General features: G+C 45.0%; 2 protein-coding genes across 7 annotated transcripts in view; one reads left to right on the top strand and one right to left on the bottom strand.

Moving 5' to 3' along the window:
- Window positions 1-280: 280 nt before the first annotated feature.
- On the top strand, window positions 281-25,674 carry ATP1B1 (ATPase Na+/K+ transporting subunit beta 1). Its single transcript, XM_060133675.1, has 6 exons — window positions 281-864; window positions 5,602-5,730; window positions 18,482-18,637; window positions 20,382-20,566; window positions 23,150-23,230; window positions 24,236-25,674. The coding sequence occupies exons 1-6, from the start codon at window positions 768-770 to the stop codon at window positions 24,497-24,499; spliced, it is 912 nt and encodes a 303-aa protein (XP_059989658.1). The 5' UTR covers window positions 281-767; the 3' UTR covers window positions 24,500-25,674.
- The window catches only part of NME7 (NME/NM23 family member 7), a 320,071-nt gene continuing 319,780 nt past the window's right edge, over window positions 25,484-25,774 (bottom strand). For all 6 annotated transcript variants that reach the window (XM_060133600.1, XM_060133643.1, XM_060133661.1 and 3 more), the window contains one exon: window positions 25,484-25,774. In XM_060133600.1, the coding sequence (XP_059989583.1) occupies window positions 25,742-25,774 (33 nt within the window). In that variant the 3' untranslated portion in view covers window positions 25,484-25,741.

Raw genomic sequence — 25,774 nt, 5'->3', positions numbered from 1 at the left:
GCGCCCAGCGCGGAGCGAGGGAGGGGGGCTGCGTGTTGCTGCCGGGGGGCCGCTCGCCGTTCCCCCGGCCCCTCTCCGCGCCCCCGCTCTCCAGCCCGCCCCTCACGCCGCCGCTCCGGCTCCTTTGTGCCGGCCCCGCGCCCGCCCCTTCGAGCCCTAGGCCCCTCCCCTTCCGCGCCGGCGATTGGCCCGCCGGGCCGCTAGTGGGCGGGGCGCCCGGCCGCCTGGGCGCGGTATATAGTAAAGGTAGGGCATGCGCCCTTGACCAATTTCTCGGCTCGTGGCTGGCCCCAGAGTCCTAGGCCCGCAGCCCGTTGGTCCGTCCTCTTGCCTCTGACTTTCTCCTGTCCCCTGCCTGTCTCTGCAGAGGTCACAGGAGGTGGGGGCCGAGCACGCGTCCCCGGCGGCAGCGGGAGCGGCAGCTGCGGGTTCGTGTAGCCCCCGAACCCCCCACGGGCAAGAGGAGCGCGTGGCGGACCAAAGAGCGCCCGCGAGCGGCCGTGAGCCCACCAATAGGTGCGGGGCTCGGAGCCGCCCAGCGTGCGCGGTCCCTCCCTCCTCTCTCCGCCCCCGCCCCCGCCGCCGCCTCCCCCTCCTGCCTCTGCTCCTCCACCGCGCGTCTGGCACTTTGAGAGCCGCAGCGGCAGCGGCGGGTGCAGCCTGCGGAGAGCCAGGCCGGGGACGCCGACCGGCAGCCGGGGAGGACGCGAGGGCGCACGCCGCAGTCTCCCACCCTTAGTCCCCGCGGCAGCTGCTGACCCGCCACCATGGCCCGCGGAAAAGCCAAGGAGGAGGGCAGCTGGAAGAAATTCATCTGGAACTCGGAGAAGAAGGAGTTTTTGGGCAGAACCGGTGGCAGCTGGTGTAAGTACGGGGTCCGCAGCTCTGCTCCTAGCGCCTTGTCTTTCCTTGTAGGCGCATCCCCTGCGCAGGCTCTGCGGACCGCTCCGCACGCTGCGCGCTGGAGAGGACGGAGGGGGTCGGGTGCTGAGCGCTGCTCAGATTGCGCCGGCCTGGGCTTGTCATCCTGTGCGGAATGCGGAGTCCCCGGGCTAGACGCGGGGTGGGGATAGGAGCGCGCCAGGTAGAGGGTTATGTATATTTTAGCGGTCTTGGTAATTTGCAGTCTATCGGAGCGTCGCTTGAGCTCTTCCGTCCTGGGAATGGCCAGGCTGTGGGAGACTAGATATGCCTCTCCCTATAGACATGTTTCAAGTCCTTAAAAATGAGATCTGAGGCTCTGAGAGAACCGCATGAGGGTAATCGGATCGAATGCAGGCGAGGTTGTGTATTATAGCAGCTTTCTTCTAGTCTAAATATGTACCTCAAAAGGCGGGTGCGGGAGGGCGGCGGTGATGGTGGCAGAATCCATACACTGCAGTATTTCGTAGCGGTGCCCAGAGTTTCCCCCGATGACCTACCCTGGAGTCATCACAGCCCAGAAATGGCCCAGGAAGCTCCATGTCAGGACTTCGTTTCTGAGCCTTGGCCCCAAAACATGGCAAAGCCTGGTTGTTTTCAGTGTCTACAGAGAGATGCAGAATCAGTAGCTTGGGTTGATTACGGTGAAGGGTTACTGTAAGAAATAAATAGCACAAAGGCGGTAGCAGGTTATCTTATAAGATTTTGGGCAGCCTGTTGCTTGGCTGGATAGACTTTTTTTTCCCCCCATTGAAAATTAAATACCTTACTTGTCTTCCACCTCTCTACACGGGAAGGGTGACATTTTTTTTTAAGGTCATTTTGAAGGGCAGAGTTGTAGGCAAATCTGTAACAGTCGTGACTGCTGGGGAGAGAGAGAGAGAGGGAGGGAACCCCCCTCCTGCATCACTGCCCCCTCCTTCTCTAATATCATCATCACCATCATCATCATCATAGACACCACTAGCACCACCACTGCAGCCACTAAGGGAGCCCTGGGTAGGTGCTGATGTGGTGCTCCTGATTGGAAGGATCTGTGAGCATCGGCAGGAGAATGAGTCAGGGAAATAATGCTTGGCTGACATTTTGAAACGGAAGAAGCTGGAATATACGATTTTTGTAGAGGAAAAAAAAAATGCAGCCTGTAGTGGGTCTCTTTGATTGAAAAGTAAAGGGTTAATAATGCATCACATTTCAAGGTTAGTCAAGGTGAAACCTCATCCCATACCTGTGCTGAGAAGCATAGATATCCCTGAGCCATGTTAAATGTAGGTCTTTAAAGGGATGGCTTTTAGCTTGTATTCTATATTTTGTTTTGGGAAGACTCTGTTCTTCAGTGGGATTACTGCCATAGTTTCTCACGCAGAAAGAGAGCTCTCTGTGTTTTCTTAACGTGGAAGGAAAAGCCTGAAGAACTCTGGGTGTTTTGTAGGGTGAACAGCTCCTGGCCTGGGCCGTCTCCCAGCAACTCCTGGTAACTCGAGTGAGGCCTGAGGGGTGCACTGCAGAATGGGCCCTCTTCTCCCAGATTCACTGGAGGTTCCTACCACGATGATCTGACCCCAGCCTCGTCATGGGCCAGGGGCTGCATTGACCCCAGCCATATTGTAAAATTTGCCCTCTAGTGTTTTTCCCTCTCATAAAATGTCTTTCGTTCCTCATTCCATTTCCAGAATGATATTTGTTTTAGAGGGTAAGGCAGTATGAAACGACTTGTTTTGTAAGCTGACATTTTATAAGGCAGCACCTCCGTATGAGAGAGACTGTGTTGATATTTGTGTCTTGATACCACATACAGCAAAGTGTTAAATACACTGATTAATGAATGCAGACATCAGGACTGGTGCTCTTGTCTCATCTTTCCTTCCATTTTCCAAGATGCTGGGTTAAAAAATCTGGTTTTTATTTTGCACTAATATGTTTACTCCTTTCTGGCAATGTAAGAAATGACAGAGCCCCTCACAGGCAGAGAGAGTGGCAGCAGCTGTGTCTCCTATGGAGAAAATGCCACCTTTCTAGTACTGGGCCCAACGTGGATGCCCTTGGGACCAGGGCAGGTTGCCCTTGGTTCAGTTCGCTTGTAGGTAGATTTTCACCAAGATGGACGCAGGAGCCTCGCCTGTCACCTGCTGGAGAAAGCGCAGCACACAAATCACCTGGTGCTTTCTACCTTTTTATTAAGTTAATACAGGCGTTGGTAGGTTTTTATGTCTACTGCTGGGCCCAGATGCCATTTTCCCTTCTGTCTGTGACCTTTTGAAGGGTACTCGTTCTTTGTTTGTTTGTTTCCTAACTGGAAAACCTCTATATTACTTGTATTTTTTAAAAGGAAGAAACATTGCTTCAAAGGAAAAAAAGGTCTCTAAAGTTTACCCTCTGTGCCACCCTGGCTGGTTGGTACAGTATGCCCAGCTTTTCTTTCTGAGCCTGTGTGTCGGTGAGCCCCCACTGCATAGGCCCTGCCACACCTGCGTCATCCACTCTAACCAAGTGACCTCACAGCACCAACGGGGGAAACTGTGCCAAGTAACGTCTCCGAGCAAAAGAGAAGAATCCCCCACTGCCCTTAGCGTATAGTGTCGGGCAGATAGGAAAGGCTGTATCTCCTTCAATTTAATCAGCGTGCTTGCAGAATGGGTGGTTTTTCCGTAATCATATTTGTATTTTAAATCGTAGCCTCAATTATGTATCTGCTCATGTTGTTAGAATTAGGTATCTGGAGTCCAAGGAATGAGTATAAAAATGCTTCCGTGGTTAGGCAGAGAGTGCCAAGATGAGGTGAGGGCAGCAAAAAAGAGGATACAACAGTTCTCTTTCTGACCGTGTTATACCAACTCTTGTACCTCTTAGGAGCATTCACTGGAAAATTTTTCCAGATCTCTTGACGTCACAGCCTTGCCATTTGCCTACTGCTGCCTGGACACAGAATGCAGCACTTAACCCTTGTCCTGCAGGGAAGCACTGATTGAGTTGGGAGCTATAGTTCTGCATTGTACAGTCTTTTCATTTTTCCTTATCTTTGCTTGTGTCTTTGCCCTTTTCCTTCTTTTCTTTTTGAATAGGGGAGAAAAAGGATTAAGCATTTTGGTGTGGTTTTATGTGTGTTTGGCTTGTTTTAACAGCTCTAGAGTATGATTTTCCCCTGAACTATTTATTTGCTGATAGAAAAGTTGAGCTTTTAAATGTACGGAGAAGGCGAACCTGGCCGATTACAGCCACAGTGAACCCACTCCCTCCTGACCTTCCTCCCTCACACACACACACACACGCACACGCACGCACGCACGCACGCTTACACTTCTTTTCAATGATGCTTTTGTTCTGTTGCTTTCTCCCAAGGACCCCAGCATGTAACGCAGGAGAGCTGAACGTTTTGAGAAGTAAGCTAAAGCTTCCTTGTGCAGTCATGTTTCAGATTTGATAACCCTACGGCTCACTGTTCCCACTGCTGCCTTCACATTGAGTGGCTGGCACAGGGCTGCCCGGTGGTGCCTAGTACAGCCTGTTACTATGCGGCTAATTGGGGAGATAATCCCTGTAAACCAGTAACTGATAGCCTCATTCCAGTCCATGGGCTTCTCGGTTTGTTATTTATTTTTTTTGGCTTTTGCAGCTCTTTCAGCCTCCATTCTGTTGTCCTGTGAACTAGGGGGAGAGGAAAATGCAGCTTATCAAGTCAGTCCTTAGTCTGAGTCTAGTCAGAAGATGAAATAAAAATGTGCTTGCCATTTTTACTATAGCAGTTCCTTCCTTCCTTTTTTTTTTTTTTTCTTGTCTGGTGCCCCTGAAAGGAAAGACAATGTACTTGGTCGGGAGAGCTTCACTGGGTCTCTCAGCGTTCATTGCTCTTTCTCAGCATAAAAACTCACAGGTGTTTGAATGTTTGGAGAAGCAGCAGAGCCTGGATTGTAGTATTGAAACGTCAAAGGATAAGCAAGCAAAGAAAACATCAGTCTCTAAGGAAGTGTGTTGTCATATTTGAAATGCACTGCATAAGCACACAAACACAGCCCTAGGTTTTTATTGATGATCTTTAGGACATTTTTTTTTTTTAAAGGAACATTTATTTATTTATTTATTTATTTATTTATTGTCTGTGTTGGGTTCTCGCTGCTGCACGGGCTTTCTCTAGTTGCAGCGAGCGGGGGCTACTATTTGTTGCGGTGCTCAGGCTTCTCATTGTGGTGGCTTCTCGTTGCAGAGCACGGGCTCTAGGCACGTGGGTTTCAGTAGTTGTGGCATGCGGGCTCAGTAGTTGTGGCTCACGGGCTTAGTTGCTCCGCGGCATGCGGGATCTTCCCAGACCAGGGATCGAACCCGTGTCCCCTGCGTTGGCAGGCGGATTCTTAACCACTTAGCCACCAGGGAAGTCCTGTGACATTTTGTTTTTAATTTAGGGAATAAAATTATTTCCTATAAAGAACCTTACTTCTAATTGAATATTCATCCTACCCGGAACACACATGCACTATAATGGAGGGCTGCCCATCCCCCTGTTTTTACCCTACAGTCTGGGAACGAGATGCACTCTCTTGATCAATGTTGGAAAAGGAAGCTCTGAAGACACAGCTTGGAGGGGAAGCCGGGAAGGAAATGCATTCATCTCTGGGAAGGTTTGCCTTGCATTCTGAGCATGTGACTGCATCACAGCCTTTTTGTTTCTGTCTGTTCCCCTTGCAGTTAAGATCCTTCTGTTCTACGTAATATTTTATGGCTGCCTGGCTGGCATCTTCATCGGAACCATCCAAGTGATGCTGCTCACCATCAGTGAATTTAAGCCCACGTATCAGGACCGAGTGGCTCCACCAGGTAAAACGAACGTGAATAAGTTCAGTTTTTCTGGAGGTGAAAGGAGCGTGACTTTTTCAATTGCGAAAACATTCTTCTGAAAATTGTCTATCATGTGGTCTTAAACCCAGCCTAGGAAGGAAAAATCGGGGCTTCTGTCTGTTGCAGCCAGCTCTCCTACCTGCACTGCAGGCAAAGCTCCTAGGGTTGCAGGCATCTTATTTTCCCAGCTCTGCTGGGAGCGAGGAGAGCCCTGGTCCTCTACCCAGCCTGCCACTCACCGCCTCTGTGACTCCCAACCACAGCCTTGCTCTCCTCGTCCCTCCCACCCAAGGCCTTGGTTAGTGGGATCATTACAGGGCCTTTCCAGCTCTCACGCACATTTTTCACTTGCTTCAGGGGCCTATGACTCAGATAAATCCTATAAAAAACCAATCTGGCTCCCTTTTTTTTTTTTTTTTTTTTGTGGTACGCGGGCCTCTCACTGCCATGGCCTCTCCCGTTGTGGAGCACAGACTCCGGACGCGCAGGCTCAGCGGCCATGGCTCACGGGCCCAGCCGCTCCGCGGCATGTGGGATCCTCCCGGACCAGGGCACGAACCCGCGTCCCCTGCATCGGCAGGCGGACTCCCCACCACTGCGCCACCAGGGAAGTCCTGGCTCCCATTTTTAAAGGTTAATTTATTTTTAGGGATGATGAGAAGCTCTGAAATGGCCACCCGCTCCCAGGGAGACGAGCCCTGACTTCAGGGGTCCATTCTTCCACCTGCTATTCACAGGCAACTTGACCTTGAACAAAGGCACTCTCTCTTTTCACTTCTCAATATATATGCCTGTTTGTTTAATAGGAGTCTTATTTATTGGCTTTCTGGGCCCCCTTTGCAGGTTAACTGTCTCCTTTAGCTCTGTAAACTTGGGGCAACTAAGAGGTTATCAGAGAGGAATGCAAACTGCCGCATGAGTGCCCTGCAGTGATGTGGGTGCTGTCACTGTTGAGTGACCTGCCCTGTACGCGTGCATGTCCACGCTGGTCACTAAACCCTGGGGAGACCCACTGCCCTCATGCCTGACGCTGACAGAAGGACAAGACAGCGGCCACAACCGGTTGTTCTGTTTGTGATTGTACTGTCTGGCTCATCTAAAAGTCTTTGTCGGGACCTGGAGAGAGGAAATGTTGCATAACTTCCGGGTTCTCACATTGTCAGTGACCTTGAGGCTGCCTGCCGCTGGGGGTGGCAATGACGCGTCCCCTCTACACTTTCCCTGGGCAACGGTTTAGTAACAGCTGTACTGAGGTGACAATCTTGAGGCTATCTTCATGGGACTGAGCAGCCTTGATCAGGTGCGGCCGCCAGTCACAGCCTTGTCGTGTCCACCTCCTCCTTGGGCATGAGAAAGTCCCTCGGAAGAAAATCTTCAGAATATGGAGATGGAAAACACTGGTTTTTAGCCCCAAGTCAAGTAGTCCTCTACTGTAAGAGAACCCCTAAATATTTCCAGATAAATTTAGATCTAGGGGATTTTGGAAGTGAAAAAAAGAGAACATGTAAGTATATAAAATGACTGCTTAATAATATTCCAGTTTCCAGCAACTGTTTCCTAAAAGAGGTGGGTCTGTGGAAAGGTTGAAGCAAGAATTCTGGTTGGTACAGTGAAACGTAGGATCTTAAGTAAACATGTTGGACTCTGGCTTTTGTGATAGTAAAGCACGGTGTGTCTTTTCATGTTCACTTTTTTTTAAAATTAATTAATTTTTTGGCTGCATTGGGTCTTCGTTGCGGTGCGCGGGCTTCTCATTGCAGTGGTTTCTCTTTTTTTAAATATATTTTTAAATTAATTTATTTATTTTTATTTATGGCGGTGTTGGGTCTTTGTTGTTGCACGTGGACTTTCTCTAATTGCGTTGAGCGGGGGCTACTCTTCGCTGCAGTGCATGGACTTCTTATTGCGGTGGCTTCTCTTGTTGCAGAGCACGGGCTCTAGGCGCGCGGGCTTCAGTAGTTGTGGCACACGGGCTCGGTAGTTGAGGCTCGCGGGCTGTAGAGCGCAGGCTCAGTAGTGGTGGCGCACGGGCTTAGTTGCTCCGCGGCATGTGGGATCTTCCTGTACCGGGGCTCAAACCTGTGTCCCCTGCGTTGGCAGGCGGATTCTTAACCACTACGCCACCAGGGATGTCCCTCACGTTCACTTCTGCTAGAGTTTTTATGATAGCATTAGTCATAATTTAAATTTGTGTAGACCTTTTATTTTTTTCTCTTTTTTTGCCATTTAAAAGCTAATTTTCAATCATGATGCCATTTTCTAATAATTCTTATACTCGAAGTCAAAGGCGACCCCAAAGTCAAGCATTTTCTTTAATTTCCTAGATTTAAAAACTAGTCCTTGACTAGTTTGACTTTGGGGTATCAGTCTTTTTTAATAAAATTAAAAATATTCTTCATGTTCTCTGCAGAAAGGGAAGTTTCACTTTCAAAAAGAAAGAGCCAAAGAGCTGGACCTTTTAAGTAAGGGCTTGTAAATGACCTTGCCTGGAAAATCTACTGGCCGAGGTGCCTTCTCTCCGTTTCCCTCCCTCCCCTTCCTTCCAGCCCCTTCCTAAAAGACACATTCTGAGTACCTATATTTAGTGTCCTCACAGCAGTTGGACTGACCTGACAAACCATCACTTCTCCAAAGGAATGCTGGTGGCTCATCTTGGAAATATGCACTCCTGTCCTTTGGTCTGAGTCACAGGAAAAGTGCTTCCTCAGTTCTCCATCCTCCCTGCCCTGTCCCTCGGGTTCTTCGTCACTTCTCTGTCTCTCCTTTTCATCATCCCCTCACCCATCACCTTGCCAGGAGAGTCTAGGTCAAGCCCCCTTTTACCCTCGCCTTTCCAAGGGACGTGGCATTAATTTGAAAATGATAGAGGCCTTTGAACCGGGAGGCCAGGTCGGCAGAGCACTTGCTGCGAAGAAGGGCAGCCCGTGGACTCTCCCCGAGTGCTCTGAGGGACCCTCCTGAGCCCTCCTCCTGGCATCTTTCAGAACAGATCTTAAGAATTTGTATTTTTGGTAGGCAGTAACTATTTCTTCAGGCCACGAACTGAAGGAATATATGGAAGGATATTTTTTTTGACTTCAACTTAATGTCTGGCAATTTTTTGACTTCAACTTAATGTCTCTAAGCCTGTATTTTCATGACAGTTAAAGGGAGAAAAGTGTATATTTAAGTCAAGTGGACCTAGTGAGAGTGAAAGAGCTGGTCCATCATTTAAAGATATAAAGACTTATTAATGCTATTATTAACTAAACTTGAATCGTGAATACAAACCTGGCCAGACTGGGTTTTGACTGCCCTTTTCACACTGGAATACCTAGTAATCAGATCTCTTCTAAATAACATGTGTGAATGTGGTCAAATTAAGCAGTGGCAATTGTGCGGTGCATTTGGGTCGGTACGTCTGTAGCAATGGACAAGATGCTGGGCTAAACCCAGAAGTCTCAGAGTAAGGACCAAATCATCAAACGGAAGAAAAATGTAAGAAAAAATGGATGACATGTACGGTTTCTTGCCCTGAGCAGTGGTGGCCATCACTGCTTATAATGTCTTACAGAGTTGTGTTGCTATGAGATATTGGAACAGATCTGCCTGCTCAACCTGGAAGGCAAGGGCTACTGGGATTTTATGTCGAAACATATTAATTTGCTATTTTTGTGGGTCAGAAATGGTTACGTGTTGGCAATTTCACATTGCCTGCCTAAGCTAAATATGAAAGCAGCCCCTGAGGTCCTAAGCCACGACACAGAGGTTCCCAGTAAAATTGACCTGAGAATGACAAGCAGGGGCTGTGGAGCTGGACACAATCCCACCATTCTACACAGTACTTAACTTCACTGAGCCTCAATTTTCTGATCTATAAAATGGGAATAATACCTGTAAGGGTTAAAAGAGATGATAAATATCTGTAAGGTGAATAGTACTTTATAGTTGCAAACCTAGTGGCATTAGGTGGCATTATTAACAGCCACCTCTATTTTTATAGCCCTATCATTTCACTGGAAGCAGCAGTTTCTTCTTTTTGGATATTGAATTCAGTATTTCCAGGCTTTGGATGATATGACAGAGATGCTTTGACACTTAGATGATATGACACTTAGATTTTCATGAAGGTAATAGAATCTTAGCTGTCCATAAAAAGTGTTCGGGAGAAGTTGGGTTAGGAAACACGTTGAAGAAAAATGTTCAGGTGACATTGTGTTGCTTCTGTAATCTCTCCCTCTAAAATACCCACATTTGTTGGATTAGCCCCTACCAAGCTTCCTCCCTGAGGGACCCTCTTAGGAAAGTCCTCAGCGATTGGTCAGTGGCATCTCTTCTCACCATGGTAACGGTGCTGCATCTGGAGAGAGACATGGGTGTCAGCATGCTAAAGAGGGCAGGAGGCAGGCGAGCGTGCCCGCTCCCCCTCCCCGCCCACGGTCACGCTCACGAGGCCCCGTCCCTGGTTTGACTGTGCACTTTTCGCTGCCTGGCCAGTGGTGTAATGGAAGAGTCTCCTCTTCCATCCCTGCTGCTCACAGAGCCACAGTGGGATGAACCAAAGTGTGTGTGTCAGTCAGGGGGTCCAGGGAGATTCCCAGCTGCCTTACTTCCTGGTAAGCAGGTATGAATATGTGGACTCTTCTCTTCCTGTTAAGTTGTGGACAGGTTTTTTGTTTTGCTTTGAAGTAAAGATGGCTCAGTGCCGGAAGACTTCTTTTTTTTTTTTTTTTTTTGCTGTACGCGGGCCTGTCACTGTTGTGGCCTCTCCCGTTGCGGAGCACAGGCTCCGGACGTGCAGGCTCAGCTGCCATGGCTCACGGGCCCAGCCGCTCCGCGGCATGTGGGATCCTCCCAGACCGGGGCACGAACCCGCGTCCCCTGCATCGGCAGGCGGACTCCCAACCACTGCGCCACCAGGGAAGCCCAATAATTCATTTTTAAAGGGTCATATTTACCGTGAGATGGTAACCAGCATCAAGGCAGAAGAATAAACAGGGTGGGAAGACCGGCAGCCCACACTGCCACCACCAGCAGACTCCATTTCATCTTGATTGGCAGAGGGAAACATCTTGTCTTCAAATCCATTAAGATAGAAGGCACCTGTAATTCCAATCTCATTGTATTGGGTTGGCCAAAAAAGTTCATTTGGGTTTTTCCGTAACATCTTTGAGAAGTCATCATATCGAGCTCAGAATTGCTTAATTTTTTTTTTTTTCAAGCTACATTCCACCCATGTTACTCTCTTTCACTTAAATTTCAGAGGGGCAATTGGACATATTTGGCTTCCTTATGCTTCAGAGGAATTGTTCCTTCAAAGTGCCAACAAGGTGTTTTTCAGCTATTTCGTTAGATTCCATTGATCCGTGAGCTGACACGATAAATATGTGATGCCCTCCAGGCCCACCTGGCGCTCTGTTCCCTCTCCTCTCCTCCCTCCCTCAGATGGGTCCTGCCAACCTACTCCCAGAGTTTAAGGCTGTGGATGAGCTGGCATTGGTGGCGCTAGGATTTCTGGAAGCTACTGCCCAGAGTTGTAGTTTGGGTAAAGGGTTGGGAGCAGCAAACTCCAGGTTCCCTTCCTCGGTGAGCCTCGCTGTTTGGCCTCCACAACTCACCCACTTCTTCACGTCTAAAGACAAGGGTACAACTAATAAGTCAGCTTGGGTACACGGGAAGTCTACTAATTAACTTAAAACTGTTCTTGGAGACACACAAAAAATGTGTCTGCGTTCATATGCTCATTTTAGATGAGTGAGCAGAGCAGAGCCCTGTGATGAATAGGACCAGGTAATAAATTTCATGCGGAGATGGGGGTGGGTGTAGGGGGAGATGGATCTGCGAAGCTTCACGTAGGGTTTTTCCGCTGCGCTCACTTGGGGGAAGGGCTCGGGGAGGACGGCAGTGGAAAGAGCACCAGCCTCACGGCCTCCACGTCTGTCTCCATGTCTGTGGTACAGTACCTTGGGTTGCAATTGGTGTCTGCTTGTTCAGCGCTCTCATTCTAGTGATCTCAGGACTCCAGAGCCTATCTGACACAGACAAGACGAGAGGGAAGTTGGGGAGATGAAGGGGAGCGGGGAGGTGTCCCCTAGGGGCTTCCAACCAGAAAAGTATCTTTCCCCACATACACACGTGAATAGACATCATCAAATATCCTGGATAACATGGTGTCTTGTTTGGGGATAGTATTGGTCACTTAGCAAATTTTATATCTCAAGTCAAAATACTATGTGTGCTTGTTCTTCAGTTTGGCCTTGGATAAAAAAGCATAATTAACGTAAAATAGTAGGATTTGACTATGTATATTTTCCCATTATCAAAGGGGTTGTCATTTATCTTGGGAACAAGCACAATAACGAGCTCTACAAAATATCAAAGATATGTCCCTGTGAAATTCTGTGTACATCTAAGATAGAGCCCTTGAACTAAATAATTCTCTCTCTGTTTGCCTGAAGATGATCATACAACTACAGGAAAAAAACTCTGATGATAAAGGGTAATTCCATAAACAGAGAAGGGCCTTCAACCAGTGTGCATGGCATTCAGCTTAGGAGAAAAGATTTCCATACACTAAGGGTTGTTGAACATCCAAATAGGCTGTAGCGAAAGTCCAGCAACCCATCTTTCTAAGACTTTTCTTCAAAAAGAGCAGCTTCTTGAGGGTTTGGGAGGGTAGGTGTGACCCTGCCTGGAGGTAGGGGGGTTGACGTCAGCTGATCCCAGGCCACAGTCGAAAGCTGAACCTGAGGCAGAAGGTGAGGCTTAGGCTACCGGTTTCCAGAGGGCACAGTGGCACCTTTTTTCCTGTGCTCTCCCTGTATTTTATTAGGTAAACTTACATTAATCATGCAGGGGTAAAATAAAAATTACAAACAGCAGTCAAAACCCATAAATATCTTAGTGGCACTTGAAGGGGTAAAATGTGTGTGTGTGTGTGTGTGTGTATGTATATATGTGTGCCTAGAAATGTATGACTGTGTGTATAAAATCACACACCCCCAGCTTTTTTTTTTTAATTGAAAATTACTTTTCCGCTTGGAATGTACAGGAGACACATGATATATATGTGTTGTGTGCATGGCTACCTTTATAAGCATTTCTTTGCCTCCTGGAGGTTTCTGTGGAGAATGATACCTGTTTAGAGTATTTGGCCTAGTGATTTATTGGATGTAGTAAATGACAGGTACAAGCAGCTGTGCTTCGGGATTCCCCCTTTGAGTAACTGCTAGAAGGTTAAAATGAATGCATTCTAGTTTCAGTACTTCAGACTCACAAGTAGATGGAGAAATTATAAGCCTGCTAACATTATAAACCTAATTGGAAGCAAAATACTTCTTTCTTAATGAAAAGCCTTTCTTTTCTCTTTCCTTTCCCTCCCTCTTTTACTTGCCCTGACCCCTCCTGCTATGAACACCTACTAAAGCCGAAGATTGAGTGTTTTCCTTATTTGTTTCTCAGGAGATGGGGAACCAAGGAGAGGCCAGTGTAACTCAAAAACAAATGCAGGGGCTTCCCTGGTGGCACAGTGGTTGAGAGTCCACCTGCCGACGCAGGGGACACGGGTTCGTGCCCCGGTCTGGGAAGATCCCACATGCCGCGGAGCAGCTGGGCCCGTGAGCCATGGCCGCTGAGCCTGCGCATCCGGAGCCTGTGCTCCACAACGGGAGAGGCCACAACAGTGAGAGGCCCGCCTACAGCAAAAAAAAAAAAAAAAAAAAAAAAAAAAAAAAAGCAAATGCAGAGCCAAAGGGTTTTTGTTTGTTTGTTTAATTATTATTTTAACTTCAAATCTTATGTTAAGCTGACATACTCATTAAAAACCAAATATTAAAATTTCACATATCCAGATTCTCATTTCAGTCTTTCAGGTGGCTTTATTTGATAATAATCAATCTGTAATTTAAGGCAAATGGTCAGATCAGGGCAAAGCTGTACAGAGCTCAGCGTGGTTAATGTCGGTTCAAGTTCAGAAGACTGGAGAAGCAAAAGGTTAGATCTGTTTCCTGGAATATAATTTGAAACTACAAGCTAGTGATTGGGTGTTCTGCTATCTTTGGCCTCTGGGAGTTACCACTGCAAACAAAGCTCGGCCTTATCCAGAGCTATAACTAAGGGCTGTTAAGGAGTGAGCAGTGTGGAGAGGGACAGCTGAAAGTATCTGACCTAGTGTGAAAACAACTAATGAGAAGGCCAGTCAGCAAGATGGGATTTGTGTGTCCTTGGAGAGGGTCAGGCTTGAGGAATTTGCCTGTGGACTCAAGATAATAAAGAAGTTGCCAAATCCAATCCTAATTCTTTCTATCCCTTTTTTCCATTAGTCTGATAATGTAAAGTAAATGGTTTAAAGGATTTAGATATCAGGTCAAGGGTCCTTCATCTGCCTCTTGTAAGTATCTAATTGCTATCTAATTAGGGAAATGACTAGGAGTTTTCCTGATGTTTTAGAGAAAGTCTCATCAGAGATTTTAAGATTATCCAGAACAGAACTGTCCCGGGTTGGGGGGGGATTGATCTCTGATAGCTTCCAGGAAGAGGAATTCTCAGGTCAGCAGGTTCTGGACAAAGAAAAGAGTGGAGGCAGAGACGGTGGGTGAAAGAGTGAGGGACCTTCAGAAATGTGAGGAGGGGCTGAAGAGCAACAGCCACCCTGGACCGTGGGGCGGCCTTCTGGATATTTTTGTATTATTTATGTACGTGCTCCATAGGTGAGGGTTTAGCGACAGAAGCTGATTGCATGACCTCAACCCAAATGGTTCATGTTTTTCTGGATAAGCAACATTTAGATCAGAAGTTAGGTATCTTAAAAGGATAGTCACTAAGGCTTATATTCAGAGATCCCTCAGAGATTCCAGAGGGAAACTTTACAGAAGAGAGCGAGACGCGGCCGAGCTCCCTGAGTTGACCCATCATTCCTGGGCTCCCGTGGCCAAGGTTGTCACGTCACTGAAAATGCAAAGGATGGGGCAGAGACTTTGGCCCAAGGTTTAATCCAGCTGGGCAAGTTACAGGATTGTAAGACCCAATGCTTAACTGTCCATTTCACCTCTTGCCTTCTCAGTTTCACCAGTTTCTGCTGCTTCTCTGTACAGAACACAGTAGAGATTCTTCAAGTGTGCTGATCTGCTTTTCTCTCATGCGGTAACATAGAGGCTTGACAGGGCTTAGGTCATAAGCCAAACTCTCTGAAGGATTTGGGCTCTTGGAAACTGGTAGACACAAGACCAACTGTGTGTAACATTTTTCTGAGCCAGTGGGTACCACTGTGCATGTAATAATAATATCTATATTTCCGTTAGTCTGCTGAAGAATTCACTCACTAGCAGTACCCTTTTGGTAGTAAAGGGCCCACAGCACTGAGTGAAAGGAGCTAATGCCTGGGGTCTCCCACGTGTCACGTGGTCTCTTTAATAGTGGAGACCCTGCACTTGGCATTGGGAAGGGATGAAAAGCACGCCGCAGAATCCCAGCTCCTCTTGTTGCTTTCCTTTTCTCTCTGGGAGAATCTGAGAAGTACATCCCTCATCCTCATACACACATCCGGGAGATAGAACAGCCGCTGGAAGAGGGATGCAGAAGCGGCCAGAAAGTGAGAGGCAGACTGCTGGGGAGGAGAGCTGAAGCCAGGCCAGAGGGAACACTGACCTGTGTGACCCTCACCTTGCCATTTAGGTCCTACCGTGTTTACTCTCAGTGTGACCTTCTAGGGTCACTTTCCTCTTTTTAACCTGTTGGGTGAGATACTCCAAATCTCACACCAGGCTCACTGACGTTTTGTTAGCATTTTCTTTTTTGCTGCGTCACTTGCTCTGCAGATGGACCATGGCTGGCATGACTGTAACTCATCACACTGATGTCCCTGCCATCAGCCAGACGGTCGTTCCCCACCTTCTTCCTACCTGAAGATTAGGCGAGACTGCTCTTTGGCTTCTGACAGTTGCTCTCATGTTCTTCACCCTTCATCTGTCTACCGCTCTCCCGCCTTCTCCTTCCCAAGCCTGAAAACACTGTTTAACCCTTGGCCCATAGATCTTCTCTTAGTCCATTTCTGCCCACCACCTTCGCCACCAGGGTCGAGGCAAACTTCCTGCCTGACAAATTCAAAGGCATTTGCCTCCGAGTTCTCTGGCTGCCCTGTGCACTGCCTTTCTCTGTGGCCCCTCGCATGTGAATGCCCCTCAAAGCTCTGTTCTCTCCTGACTCCAGGGTTACTCTGGGAGAACATACCATCCCCCTGAGTTCTGTTAACCTCTGGCTCTGGGACTGTCTCTGCACTTCCCCAGGTCCAAGCAAGTCACCTTGACTTAAATTGTCTACAACCCAAACCAGCGATGACCCTCCTTCCCAGACGTTGCGCATTTCAGCATTTCAGCCGGGGATCCCTATTTACCCTATTAGCTCAGGCAGGAAATCCCAGTGAAAGCTTCTCCTGACCTCTGTTTGTTTTACTTTGTTTATGTTTGCACGTATCTATCACCTTTATCATGTGGCCTCTTTGTACCATAAATAATCACAATGCCAGTTTTCTAACTAAATAATGTAGACAAACATTTTTAGGGTATATTTAAATTGCTTAAGTCATACAGTTTTCTACGGTTTGTGAGCATCATAAAAAAATGTTTTAATTGTAGTAACCTTTATTTTTAACTGAACATTTTCTGCTACTTCCTCTCTGACTCATTTCCATCACTGTTGACAGCTTTTTTCCCCCTGAAATTCTTCAGGTTCTCCATCACCCTTTCCGAGATGATTCTTTTTTTTTTTTTTTTTCCGGTACGCGGGCCTCTCACTGCTGTGGCCTCTCCCGTTGCTCCGGACGCGCAGGCTCAGCGGCCATGGCTCACGGGCCCAGCCGCTCCGCGGCATGTGGGATCTTCCCGGACCGGGGCACGAACCCGTGTCCCCTGCCTCGGCAGGCGGACTCTCAACCACTGCACCACCAGGAAAGCCCCCGAGATGATTCTTAACGTCACTGGTAGTTTGTCTCAGGCACCCTGTCTGCCTGGCTCCAGACCCTCACGTTCCTTGTCTTCATCTCCCATCGTCTCCATTCCTCTAGGGAACTACAAGCACAGAAGAACTTGCCCATTCAGCCCCCTGAGCTGGCCCCCCCTCCCCTCATTATTTAACTGATTTTGAAGCTCAAAGCCATCCTTAATGACGAGAAAAAATAACGGCCATTTAGCCCAGGCCCTACTGAAGTCTGGTCTCACTCTGGTCATCACTTCCACTTTGATTAGGTCATTATCTTCATACCCACCTCACGACTGCCACCCTCAGGTTCTAATTCTCTAAAGCAGTGGTTCTCAAACCAAGGGTGCTTAAGGATCTCTTTAAGCTTGTTAAGCAGAGATTCCCAAGTCCCACCCTTAGAGATGGGGATCTGGCAGGTCCGGAGTGGAGTCTGCCAGGCTTCGTGTTTAACAGGCCCCTAGGTGAGTGATGGAGGTACCCTGAAGGGCTGTGATGATGAGGCACCTTTCATGCCCAACACAAAGAGGGCTGGTCTGGGAGTGGGGATTCAAATAGGGTTGCCAGATGAGCAAATAAAAATACAGGAGGCCCAATTAAATTTGAACTTCAGATAAACCATGAATAATTTATGTAAGTATGTCCTGAATTTTACACGAGAGATACTTATATAAAAATTTTTTCATGGTTTATCTGAAATTCAAATTTCACCATGCATTTTATATTTTATCTGGCTGTCCTGGAATAGAATGCCGTTGTGATTGGCTCTCCACCCACTGTCTTGCATAGTGCTGTGTAGTGTTGTTCAAATATCTATTTGGGAAGTCTTGTGAATGACAGAGGCTTTTAGAAGTTAAAGAATCTAAAAGTCCATTGAAGAGTGGAAATCCAAGGTGCACATACCCTGGCTGGCACTTGACTTTCTCAGGATAACCACTTATGTTTGGAATGGAAAGCAGGAGTAGTAACTGCACATAAATTGCATATTCCTCCAGTTTAGGTGAAAAGATCCAAAGAAATGTCTCTACTGAGTAGTCTTGAGTCTGTAGCATTTTCAGCGGTCATAAGTTAATTGATTAAAAGGAGTATGGAAGACGATGTCTGTGCTCAGTCTTACGTACAGTTAGAAAAGGAGAAGCCACCTGCTTGAGATGCTTGCTAGCAGTGCGCAAGGGAGGACTGGAAAGATGACAGGCTTTAGAGTACCACGTGCTTGGGTTAGAATTCCGGTTCCACCACTTCCTCTGTGACCTTGGGTCAGGTACTTAACCTTTCTGTGCAAGAAGTGTTTTCATTCATAAAAAACAGATATGCTTATCATGAAACGTTGCTGGGGAACTTAAATGACATCTGATATCAAGACATAGTCATTGGTACTTACGTATTTAACCTAAATGCCAGAGAAAGGATTTCACAGGAGAGAGATTTTTTAATTATTTTTATTTATTTTTATTTTTTTGCGGTACGTGGGCCTCTCCCTGTTGTGGCCTCTCACGTTGCGGAGCACAGGCTCCGGACGTGCTGGGCCCAGCCGCTCCGCGGCATGTGGGATCCTCCCGGACCGGGGCACGAACCCGTGTCCCCTGCATCGGCAGGTGGACTCTCAGCCACTACGCCACCAGGGAAGCCCGGGAGAGAGAATTTAAACCATTCTTTTTAGTCAGATGGGATTAGCAAAGTATGTTTTATACGTGGAGAGTCAGCTTTTGAAGTATCTTGGTTGACTACCTTCTCACTCATGACTTTGCTCTGTGTTTTTCTAACTTTCTTCCTGCTCTAGGATTAACACAGATTCCTCAGATCCAAAAGACTGAAATTGCCTTTCGTCCTAACGATCCCAAGAGCTATGAGGCATACGTGCTGAACATAGTTAGGTTCCTGGAGAAGTACAAAGATTCGGCCCAGAAGGATGATATGATTTTTGAAGATTGTGGCAGTAAGTAGACATATTTTGGATGTTTGTGGTTGGTTAATTCTGATTTCCTGTTTCTATTTGTTACTTAATGATTGAAAGATACTCCTGAAATAATTAAAAGATTGAACTCTGGCCATACTGAGAGGATAGTTTTTTTGTTTTGTTTTGTTTTTAAAGCAGGAACACTTTATGGGTTAGGCTTGGATACAATGAAATAAACAGTATAGCCTCAAGTATTACTTTTACCTGTATTTGAAAGGTGTCTTACTTTTGAACACTCCCAAATATCTCTGTTTTTACTACTCAGACTCAAAGACCACAGTTACAGATTTGATTCTCTCACATCCATTGATTTTGAGAAATACAATTGCTTATATTTCCAGATTTCTGGCCCCCTCCCTCCCCATCCAACCCCTGGCCCCTACAGAAGAGTTCACAGGACCTTCTGTCACCAAAATGAACCTTTGGTGTGATTAGCTATAGCCACACTGATACCGATGGAGGAGGGTTTATGGTCAGGGTATATCTTAGAGACCCTGGCCGGGATGGATAATGAAATATGTCTTATCCTATGTCCATCATATGGATAAGGGAATGACTGATGAATATAAACAATGGCTCTTAGTTTCATTAAGCCATTGACAGAATGCACATCTTCCTCCTTGCTACCTGGAGTGTGAATTTCCCAGCCTTGTTGTCACGCCTACCAAAACAAGACGCCACTTTGAGTTACCAGGTGATACCAGTTTTTCTGATTCAGTTCAAGCATTTATCACCTCCAGTTCTTTAAATGGCAGACCGTTGTGTAATATGGGGTGAATTGCCATTTTAAGTCATTTTGAAAATATTTAGTAATTTAAAAGAAACTCTTTCACTAAATTTTTCTCATTAGAATTTAAATGAGGTTTTCATCTTACTTTGTAGTAATTAAAAGGCCCGTATGATAGATACTTAGAGTGAATCACTTCTCAGGAGATGGACTGAATTGAGGCACTTTATTTGAAGGGAAAATAGTTAGTTTGTGGACTTAAAAATATGTATATAATTTATGGTATTTGCATCCATTTCCTGCAGGATGCTTTAATCTTGAATTCTGTTCTCATTTATTCTTTCTCTGGCTTTGAAATAAAAAATGCAACAATACAATTTCTCACTTGAACAAATGCTTATAAGAACTCAGTGCTGAAAGACAAAAACTCAAAAAGAAATTTTTTTTAAACCTTGAATGGTGGTTGAAAAGGAAAAACAATTCTTTCCTACTCCCTTTTTACTGTTTAACATGTTAATTAGAGGCATAGCTCCGAGAAATCCCGACCATGAAACTTCCAGTTCTGAAAATTATTGGCAGTCCTTTTGTGCTCTAATTATAAACGTCCCTGTTATTGAGCTGAGCTGACGTCGACCTGTGCAAATGATGCTACTCCTGAAGAGAGATCCAGTTTCCTTTCAGTCTTCTAATTAGTGGAGTCATCCATTATTTAAAGAAAGAAAAATCGGCAGAGACCCAACATCATGTGCTGCTCATTGAGCACTGTGAAGCTTTGGTACTGGCTGTTGCTTTTGGTAAAATACCTTTTTAAGGTCAGTGGAGAGAGGAGAGATGGCTTGCTGGAAATCCTTTCTTAATTCAGGTGATATAACACGTTAAGTGCAGGATAGCCCTGTCTTCGAATAAGTCATTGTGACAAGGAAGAGAGCCCTGTCCTTTCTCAGTGGTGCTCAGGGAATTGTTGGTACAATGTGAAAATGGCGTTTGCATTTTCAGATGTGCCCAGCGAACTCAAAGAGCGAGGAGAATTTAACAACGAAAGAGGAGAGCGAAAAGTCTGCAGGTTCAAGCTTGAATGGTTGGGAAATTGCTCTGGAATAAATGATGAAACTTACGGCTACAAAGAGGGCAAACCATGTGTCATTATAAAGCTCAACCGAGTTTTGGGCTTCAAACCTAAGGCAAGTAATATTTTAAATCATAGAATTTAGATGAGCCATTCACAATTCGATGTAGTCCTTAATTGGTATGAAAAGAGACCCTAACAGACGTTTAAAGGATACTCAGTGACAGTTTTGAAGCCTGATCAGTAGAGTAACACTGAAAAACCTCTGTGGCCACCTTGGAATTCTTAGGGTTAGGTCATTAATCTCATTTCCTAAAGTTAGAGAAATTCTGTGTGGCAAAGCCAAATTCTGAAGTAAGTCCTGTGGCCCTGTTCTGGATTTCTATTATGTAATTCTATAACGTAAACTCTGTAAAAAAGAGAAAAAGGTGTCTTTAAACTTAAAACCTACCTGAACTGTAGGAGCCACAGTATTTAAAAAAAAAAAAAAAAAATCTCGTAATCTGAAATAATTATCTGGTCATCAGAAAAAATGTTTTTTTGTTTTTTTTCTGAATGAAGATTCAGTTAGAACTTCTAATTCAAAATTAGAAGTTGAATACTGTCTAGGTTGAACTTTTATAACCATGCCATTGGCTTTTGCCATTATTGCAACTTATAATGGGTAAATACTACTAGAGATCATTGAACAATTGCAGATTGCCTTCGCTCACCATTTGGTGGGATGATAGTAATTCTTTAAAATTAGAAGAAAAAATTGTATGGGTGTTCTCTCTGTTTTTATAAGACTGCTTATTTCATTCTCTCCCCCAGCTCATGAAGTAAAAAATGCTGTCCTTTTCTCTTAAGCGTGGATTCTTACAGAAGATTTCTCCCATTTGCTCATGAGAGCATTGCCATTAAGAGGGTAGTTTTTGGTTCTGATAGGAATTGACTGCAGTATACAGAGTTATATGAACAAACTTACTTCATTTCTGGAATCTGGCTCTTTTGTTCATTAACTTTCTATTATATGCTCTTTATTTCTGCAATGCTTATTACCCATGAATAATATTTTCAAAAGAAAGTCAATGTAGAGATGAAAAGTTTTATTAACATAACTGAAGGATACATCAAAACTCCTTTACTGCCACCAGAGGCAAAAATGGATGAGTGGGTGCATGGATGTTTGCCTGGCTGGCTTGTTGGATCTCCTATAGAAATTAATGTACCTCTCAACAGAATTTTAATCTTCGTTCCACGTAGACTAGGAGGTAATCGAAGAAGAATGGTGAAAGCCATTATGTCACACTTAGAGTTGATATTCATATTGCTAGGAAATTCTTCACCAAGATAAACAAGCTATTTGGCAATGAAAGGAATTGGTGCAGTGTATCCAAAGGACTAATCGTGATCTTTGCTCTCCGAATCCCTCACTTTTGATAATTCCTTTTCCTAGACATTGAATGATATTTGTCCCCCACAGAGTCTGTTGTGATTCACATCTCTTCCCATATTTATAAAGATATTCTGTTAAAGTGATGAATTCAGCTACTCTTTCTTTTCAGTCTTTGTTTTTTTTTTTCCTTTGGATTCCCCTTGGTTATCCATTGCCACTTTCTGATTCAGCCCCGCATCCCAAATCCCCAACTCTTTCGTTGTTGGAATTACAGAGGTTGCAGTACTCCACATCTCACTTGATGTGCCCGTTCCCTCACTCCCCGAGGATAGATTCTGGTAACTTCTTTATCAATGTGTATTTTCTCTTCATATTTTTAAAGATAAATCTGTTGCTGGCAGAAAGTTCCAAGAAGCAAATCTAGATGATCATTTTCTTATATTCCAAAAGAAAGAGCAGTACCAAAAATAGTCCTTTACTGATATAGAGAATTGCGCATTTTATCTGACTTTGATTAGGCTATGTATGTGTTACATCTCATGTCAGGACTCACATACTCTGCTGATGTGAGTAAGCAAGTGCCTGTCTGTCTTCCAGGGGGTAGATGTCCATCACACTTCTCCTGAGATGGATTTGAGCCAGGGATCTAGGAAGGCAGGCCCTGGATATTTCACTACAGCAGTAATTTTCAACGTGTACTATGGGTCCCTTCGATGGAGTTACCCCTTCACAAGACCCCTTCATTGAGGGCAATGCCACTTTAATCTGTTTTACATGCTGGACTTGCCTAACAAAACTGGGACTTAAATGACAGGGCCTCCACTGGAGATTTAAAAAAACAAAAAAGGGAAAAAAAAAAAAAGAGGAAAGCTTACTTGAAGAAGGCATGCTTGAGGGAGAAGGATGGCATTATTTATTCATGGCTCGGGAGGAAAGCCCAAGTTTTATAAAAACAGAAATGTCAACCAACCTTTCCATCTAATTATAATCTTAGCAAATGAGAAGAGAGCATTATTTCTGAGTTGGCTCTTATTTTTCAGTGTCCTTGAATAAAGCTTCTAATGGGTTGCCATTAGAAGTTCCATTTAGTACTGGGCTTAATTGTAGTGGTCACAAAACTTGGGCATTTATTTTCAAGAACATCACAGCATGACCTTTCCTAGACTGGTTAGGAGAGTCATTCATTCTGCTGTCCTCAAGCGTTTGGTTATTATTTCAATTGACCAAAGTGTACTTGTTTGGGCTACAAGCTCGTTTTAATTTTCAGAAGTTAAAGGAATTATTTACAAACTTATTGACCAACATGGATTTTATTTTTAGCCTCCCAAGAATGAGTCCTTGGATACTTACCCAGTGATGAAGTACAATCCATATGTCCTGCCTGTTCAGTGCACTGGCAAGGTAAGGAGACCTTTAGAGTTACTGAGGGTGGGGCAGGAGAGAGGGGAGAATGAATGAGATTGTTTTAAATTAGAGGTAAAACTTTAACACGGGAAATAAGAAGCACTGCTTCCAGGAATCAGTCTCAGCTGATGGAATTGTAGCTACACTGGGTAGAACTTCTTAAAAGAACAGAAAGATGTAACAAGAATAAAAACATCTGTCAGTTTCTCCAACTGGAACAAGAAACCGAAATATCTGAATTTAATCAGTTGGAATATTGGTTTACAGAACTGAGGTGAACTAGCCCACAGGAGTGCTTCTCTGGCTCACGTGGTGTGTTAAAAACTTGAGGCCAACGTTTTTTTTTTTTTTTTTTTTAATAATTTTACATTGAAAAATTGCTTCTGGCTTTTCTTTAAAAACAATATTGAAATATTAAGGTAACCATCAATGTGTATTCCCTTTAAATCTGAAGACAGGTACCTGATGGATTGTTTAGAGAGAGAAGCAGAATAAAGAAAGGGAAATCTCCAAACAGTTCAAATTTATGTTGGCACCAAGAAAGGAAATGGACACAAGAAAATGAAAGGCAAATAGTTAAACTTTTGGAGGTAATGTCATTGAAAATATCCACTGGGCCAACACTGAAGAGTTTCTTTCAGTGCTGGCCCTACTTCTAGGAGGTTGTGTTGGCTTGAAGAAAGGCCTTAGTTGGCTTTTGCTGCAGTTTCCCATTTGTACAGTGAGGAAAGCCTCCTTTTAGTGACCGTTTCTCAAGGCTACTAAGGATTAGGCTGAGTGTGTCTCTTCCTCTCGCGGGAGATGCGGTTCCCGTATCCTCCAGTGGTTAGTGCTCACCTCCTCCCGCGAGGGGCTTGAGCTGGCATGTCCGCGGATGACCCACTTCCTCCAGCAGTAGCTTGCAGACTGCTTTGTGGGACTGAGAGTCTCATTTGTATGTGAGTACAAATCGTCATCCAGGATGTGAGCCCTGAAAAATCTCATTTCCTCTCTGGTTTCCAGCGAGACGAAGATAAGGAGAAAATTGGAACCGTGGAGTATTTTGGACTGGGCAGCTACCCTGGTTTCCCGCTGCAGTATTATCCCTACTACGGCAAGCTCCTGCAGCCCAAGTACCTGCAGCCCCTGCTGGCTGTACAGTTCACCAACCTCACCATGGACACGGAAATCCGCATAGAGTGTAAGGCGTACGGTGAGAACATTGGGTACAGTGAGAAAGACCGTTTTCAGGGACGCTTTGACGTAAAAATTGAAGTTAAGAGCTGATCACAAGCACAGATCTTTCCCACTAGCCATTTAAAAAAGTTAAAAAAGATACAAAAACCTACTAGTCTTGAACAAAACGTAATACGTATGGGACCTACACTTAATCTATATGCTTTACACTAGCTTTCTGCATTTAATAGGTTAGAATGTAAATTTAAAGTGTAGCAATAGCAACAAAATATTTATTCTACTGTAAATGACAAAAGAAAAATAAAAATTGAGCCTTGGGACGTGCCCATTTTTACTGTAAATTATGATTCCATAACTGACTTATAGTAAGCAGTGTTTCTGGCCCCTAAGTATTGCTGCCTTGTGTATTTTATTTAGTGTACAGTACTCTCGGTGCACACACTCTGGTCATTTTTCAAGCCATGTTTTATCGTATCTGTTTTCTACTTAACGTGAGCAAAGTTTGCTGTCCAAGGTGTAAATATTCAATGGGAATAAAACTGGCATGGTACTTTATTTTTCCTTTTTGGGTTTGGCTCTTTCAAAGATGATAATGGCCCATCGATGAGCATTTTTAACACACTCCATAGTCTTTCCCTGTGGTGTTTGTTAGGTCTTTATTATTATTATTTTTCCTGGGTCTGGGTTGCGGGGGTGGGGTGGGCTGTTATGGGGGAACTGCCCTTTAAATTTTAAGTGACACTACAGAAAAACACACAAAGGTGATGGGTTGTGTTGTGCTTTGTACTGAATGCTGTCCTGACTCCTCTTCCCCTGTCCTCCAGTCTGTTCTGAAGCCGTGTATGAGATCTGGAGCGCCCGTCACTTTGGCTAGTGATAGGGCTGATTAATTTGCTTTGTACATTTTCTTTCACTTTCCTTTTTTCCTTTCTCTGGAGGCATCACCTGCTGGTGCTGTGTCTTTATGAATGTTTTAACCATTTTCATGGTGGAAGAATTTTATATTTATGCAGTTGTACAATTTTATTTTTTTCTGCGAGAAAAAGTGTAATGTATGAAATAAACCAAAGTCACTTGTTTGAAAATAAATCTTTATTTTGGACTTTATAAAAAGCAATGCAGTACCCCATAGACTGGTGTTAAATGTTGTCTGCAGTGCAAAATCCATGTTCTAACATATGTCATAATTGCCAGGAGTACAGTGCTCTTGTTGATCTTGTATTCAGTCAGGTTAAAACAATGGACAATAAAAGAATGAACACATTCCTCATGTGTGATTCACTCTTGTCTAAACAAACACCACAACCTGTGACTTCTTTACTTTCTAAGCTGCTAGTTATCCAAGATCTTGAAGAAATACTGAAC

The sequence above is a fragment of the Lagenorhynchus albirostris genome, chromosome 2 (assembly GCF_949774975.1).
Source record: "Lagenorhynchus albirostris chromosome 2, mLagAlb1.1, whole genome shotgun sequence".
NCBI lineage: Eukaryota > Metazoa > Chordata > Mammalia > Artiodactyla > Delphinidae > Lagenorhynchus > Lagenorhynchus albirostris.
This window is presented reverse-complemented; position numbering and strand designations above follow the sequence as displayed.

Coding starts and splice junctions, on each gene's coding strand:
- ATP1B1 (XM_060133675.1), top strand. CDS start 768: ATGGCCCGCGGAAAAGCCAAGGAGGAGGGCAGCTGGAAGAAATTCATC. Junction 865..5,601: donor CAGAACCGGTGGCAGCTGGT/GTAAGTACGGGG, acceptor TTCCCCTTGCAG/TTAAGATCCTTCTGTTCTAC. Junction 20,567..23,149: donor TTTTGGGCTTCAAACCTAAG/GCAAGTAATATT, acceptor TTTTATTTTTAG/CCTCCCAAGAATGAGTCCTT.